Here is a 4,737-nt window from a genome sequence, read left to right on the forward strand (position 1 = left end):
GGTTCTTATAAATGTCTATTCATATGATGGTTTGTGTGTGTCATTTGAAAACAAAATACCATTTTGAGAAGAAATAACATTGTTTTGAATGTAAAGTTTCATTTTGCAGGAGAATTGAGGGGTTTTGCCCATTGTATGTGTGTTTTTTGATTTGTGTGTAGAGTTCTGAGAGTATGAGGCATGCTTTCAGAAAATGTGTGTAAACAATCGAGAAAAACTGTAATCTTGGGATTCAATGGAGTCCAGGCCAAGACGGCAGCTTAAAAAGTTTCACATTTTGTTCCAGTCACTTCAGTTGGTCTGAAAGTTTACGGACTCATTAAGATGAAATGGGATGATTCTCTTTGTGTAGGTTGACAGGACCGTTGTATTTTCATCCCCTTTATTGTGACTCTATAAATTCAATGATTATATTTTCTTTACAGTAATCTACAAAAATTACAAATCAAAGAGTGAATATTTTCACCCAAACCCTCTCACTATGTAATCTATTACATGTCCTCTTTGGCCGGGGGGGCCACTCTCTGCAGTTTGACCCTGCACCTGCAGCCCAGAAGGTACAACTTGAGGTACTTCCTGAACTTTTTGTCTCTGACGCCGTAGATTATTTGGCTCATGAAGCGGGGCAGGATGTAGACGATCAGGTAGTTTGCGAATCTGATTTCTAGGATCCGGCCGGGGAAGATGAGCCGCAGAATGATCTCCACGCTGGGGGATATGTAGGAGAGCATGCACATGGCCAGCTGGGCCCCGTGGATCAGGATGGTGTTCCTGGCTCTCTGGGCCGACATCTTCTCCGTGGAGAGGGCCCGGGCTGCAAACAGGATCCTCAAGTAGGTGAAGACCAGAGTCAGGAACACACAGGAGAAGTAGATGATGTCAAAGACTTGTCTTTTGTAGGCCAGGATCGGGTCTTTGAACACATTCTGCCTCAAGCAGAACACCGACTCGTGAAAGAAGCTCAGGGACTCTGTTGCTAGCGTCACAAACAAATCTGTGATATCCGGAGCCACACTTATAAACCAAATCAACCCGATGACGATGTAAGTCCTCCTCACCGTGCAGATCTGGGAGTGGCGCAGAGGCTCGCAAATGGCAATGTAGCGCTCTATGGCCATGCTGGCTAGGTTGACCGGTGTGTTTCTGGTGGTGAAGACCGCCACCAGGATGAAGAAGCAGCAGAAAGAGACGTTAATCTTGTAGAAGATGTAGCTGAGGACGAACAGCGTGATGGTGACGGTCAGCTGGATGCCGTCATTGATCACCATGTGGATGAAGAGGATGTAGCGAGGGTCTTCATAAAAAGCCTGGAGGAAGATAAAGGAGTGAAAACTGTAGTTAGAGGATGAAACAGCAGCTGGTTGGTGTTAGTGAGTGGAGTCCTGGAGGAAAAGCCTTCATCCTGATAGTGAATTATTAATAATAATTGTTGATCAACGTGCTGTGTTGATATGAGGGCAAAGACAGAATCCTCAGTAAAGTATGAAGCGTGATTAACAAATGTGTGATGAAACAAACATAAGTAGGGCTGCAACTAACAATTATTGTCATTAACAGTTAATCTGACAGTGATTTTCTTGATTAATCAATTAATTGTAAAATAGGCAAAAATAAAAAACGAATAAATGTTTTTTTCTGATCTGTAGCACAGCCAGCAGCTCTGTGGCATTTTCTACCTGAAAGTACAGCACAAGAAGCCATATTTACTGGAAACGTGCATTTAATAAATGCCTCCATGAAGCAGTAACTTATCAATATTCTATATGTGAGAACCTTAAACCTGCATTCTGTCTATCAGCCAGCAGGGGGTGACTCCTCTGGTTGTATAGAAGTCTATGAGAAAAATGAGCCTACTTCTCTCTTGATTTATTACCTCAGTAAACATTGTAAACATGAGTTTCAATTCAAACTTTATTTCAGACACCCATAGCAATAAAAGAAAAGAGAAACAAAAACATACAAGATAAGACCACAGCAATTCATCATTCAATTCATATGTAGGCTATCTCGCCAGTATTTTCTGAGCCTGGATGAGTACTGAGTGCTGCTCTTGCTCGGGCTGGTTAAAGCCTCTGTGATGCTGTTCTCTGACTCATCCAAGCAACAAATAAAGTTAAAGCTGTGAGTAGCAATGGACGGGGCCTCGCGCGTCGGGGGTACTGGTGGGATGCCGACTGTCGCTGCCAGGCACAATGAACCCGGAACTCTGATGAGCGCAATGACGCCTGACAAAAGACTCTACGACAAACGGTTCACGAGTTATGAAAGGGGTTGTGGCTAACATCTTGGGGCGGGGCTATGAATATATATTGACATGTAAATGTCCTCAGGACTGGACCCTTATCATGCCTGAGAAATTTGGGGCAGATCGGACTATGTACAGTTGAGTTACAACAACTTCCTGTTTCATGGCGAATGGCTCAAAATGGCCGCCACGCCACCATCAGGTCGTTCAGTGAAAACTCACCATTTGAATAACTTTTCATCCTCAAGGGCTGAAGATGGTCCTGACCAAGTCAATCTGAATACATCTGTAAGAGGAGTTTGTTAAATTACCGGGCCTATAAAATGCTAAAAATGGGCAAAAATCGCACATTAAATTAAAAATGTCTGATTTCCTGTTGAGTTTTGGGCATTCCTCCAAGAGGCTTTTTTGTGTGTCTCCACATGTTTAATCTGTCTGCCAAATTTCATACATGTAGGTGAAATCGGAGTGAGGGGCTCAATTTTTCCAACTTTCCAAGGGGCGCTAGTGAGCCATTTTGCAATAGCAAAGCCCGAAACCCTTAAAATATACATTTTTTCACCGCGTCTGCTAAGTTTGCCAAGTTTAACAACATTTTGAGCATGTTAAAGCCTCAAGAAGGCGATTAATTTGGGAGGAGAAAAAGAAGAAACCTTACAGTTTCAATAGGGTCTTCGCTGGCCCGACGTTGTCGGTGCTCGGGCCCTAATTATACATGTATATGTACATGTCTTAAAAGTGCCTCACATGTAGGAATACCAGAGGACACAAACAATTGACTGGCACTACTGCCATCTGGGAACCCGAGGCAAAAACCTCATTGCATCATTGTAAGCCACTATATGAGCCTTCGCATACTACTTTTCTTGTAGCTAAACCAAAGATGAGCTGTGTACAAAGGCATGCAGAAAGCTCTAAATAATGAACATTTTACATTTACAGAACACATACTGAACTTACGAAGCAACATTTATTTGCCTGAGCATGTAGTTTACAGCACTGTTGATAGATACAGTATCTCTGTCATCATTCCAATCATCAGTGAGAAAATGGCCAAGGTATTTTATTTCCTTGCATGTCATGAGAGGAATATCGCACAAGTCAAACACAGGAAGAACTATTTATTTATCTTCTCTACTTCTGACTATCATCACATTGCTCTTTTTGGCATTAAATTTAATGTCTTAGTCTTTGCCGTATTGAGAAAATAGTTCACATTCTCACATTTTCCCAGAGCCCATGGTGACATCTTCAAATCGCTTTGGATATATAAATTTAAGATAAATATAAAACTGACTATGATATAAAAGAGAAAATCCTCCCATTTAAAAAGCTGGAAGGATTTTTATAAACTACTGGAATGATTGATCGAGTGTGTGTGAGTTAATGTGTACCTACCTGGTGTCTGAAAAAGGTGGCAACCAAGCTGCCGTTGATGTAACTGAGGATGAGCCAGACCAGAACCACGATCAGGTTCTTCACAAACGCTGTGGTGAAGGTGTCTCTGACGAGTGTGAACTGATCCGACCGTAGAGGGAGCCAAAGAGACAGAAATAGAACTCTTAAACACAAAGATCAGCTGATAGAAACACAATAAATGATGGTTCAGATAATATTCATATTCGGTAGATGTTATGTCCACGAACAGGCATGTAAACCCTCCCCCGCCTCACTCTCACCACACTTAGAAAGCATTTGACAAATGTTGTTGAAATTCTTACACATCAGTTAATATTCATATGTTTCTGTGAATATGAGCTGAGCTGACAAAGACGATTATAATCTTTTATCTGTTATCACATCTGTGAATGAGGAGATAGAAACATGTCCATGACACAAAGTGACATCTCTCTTTGAGGCGTACTATTTGGTTACCAGACCAGGCTTTAATTTAGTCACATTATGAGGTCAATAGGTCATGTGAAGCGGCAGTGACTAGACATTGATTCAGTGTTAGGGCTGTAAAGTTTGACAACAGCAGGAACTGATGATAATGTTCAAGGTTTATCAGAAAAAAGTACTTTTAAAGATTTTGATGTGAACACAATTAAGAAAATCATGGTGACAAATTTAACTTGGCTAAAAATTAGGGATTCAAATATTTAATCGCAAATTAATCACACATTTTTTATCTGTTCAAAATGTCCCTTAAAGGGAGATTTGTCAAGTATTTAATACTCTTATCAAACCATTTAAACAGGACGTCTCTGTTTCTAGTTTAGATTAGATTATAATAATGGAGTCCACACTAGTGGACAGGTGATCAACTTTATTTATGTAAACAGGACAAATAGAGGACATCCAATAGAGGGATGGGATGAAACAATTAAGTCAATTAATCAATCGGAAAATTAAAAAGGGAATTATCTACTATTAACAACTATTTTCATCATTTCAAATTTTCGAATTCTCTCAATTTAAGCTTCTCGAACGTGAAGATTTGCTGCATATGTGATAGTAAATTGAAAATATTTGTATTTTGGACGGATATC

The 4,737-nt window shown here is 40.4% G+C and overlaps 1 protein-coding gene across 1 annotated transcript; it reads right to left on the reverse strand.

The window, feature by feature from the left end:
• Positions 1 to 491: 491 nt before the first annotated feature.
• LOC141776673 (odorant receptor 131-2-like) lies at positions 492 to 3,751 on the reverse strand. Its single transcript, XM_074650419.1, has 2 exons — positions 3,644 to 3,751; positions 492 to 1,307 (listed from the first exon to the last, which is right to left on the reverse strand). Exon 2 carries the CDS (start codon positions 1,266 to 1,268, stop codon positions 492 to 494), a length of 777 nt encoding a protein of 258 aa, XP_074506520.1. The 5' UTR covers positions 1,269 to 1,307; positions 3,644 to 3,751.
• Between the last annotated feature and the right edge of the window lie 986 nt (positions 3,752 to 4,737).

Source organism: Sebastes fasciatus, chromosome 1, assembly GCF_043250625.1.
Source record: "Sebastes fasciatus isolate fSebFas1 chromosome 1, fSebFas1.pri, whole genome shotgun sequence".
NCBI classification, from domain to species: Eukaryota; Metazoa; Chordata; class Actinopteri; order Perciformes; family Sebastidae; genus Sebastes; species Sebastes fasciatus.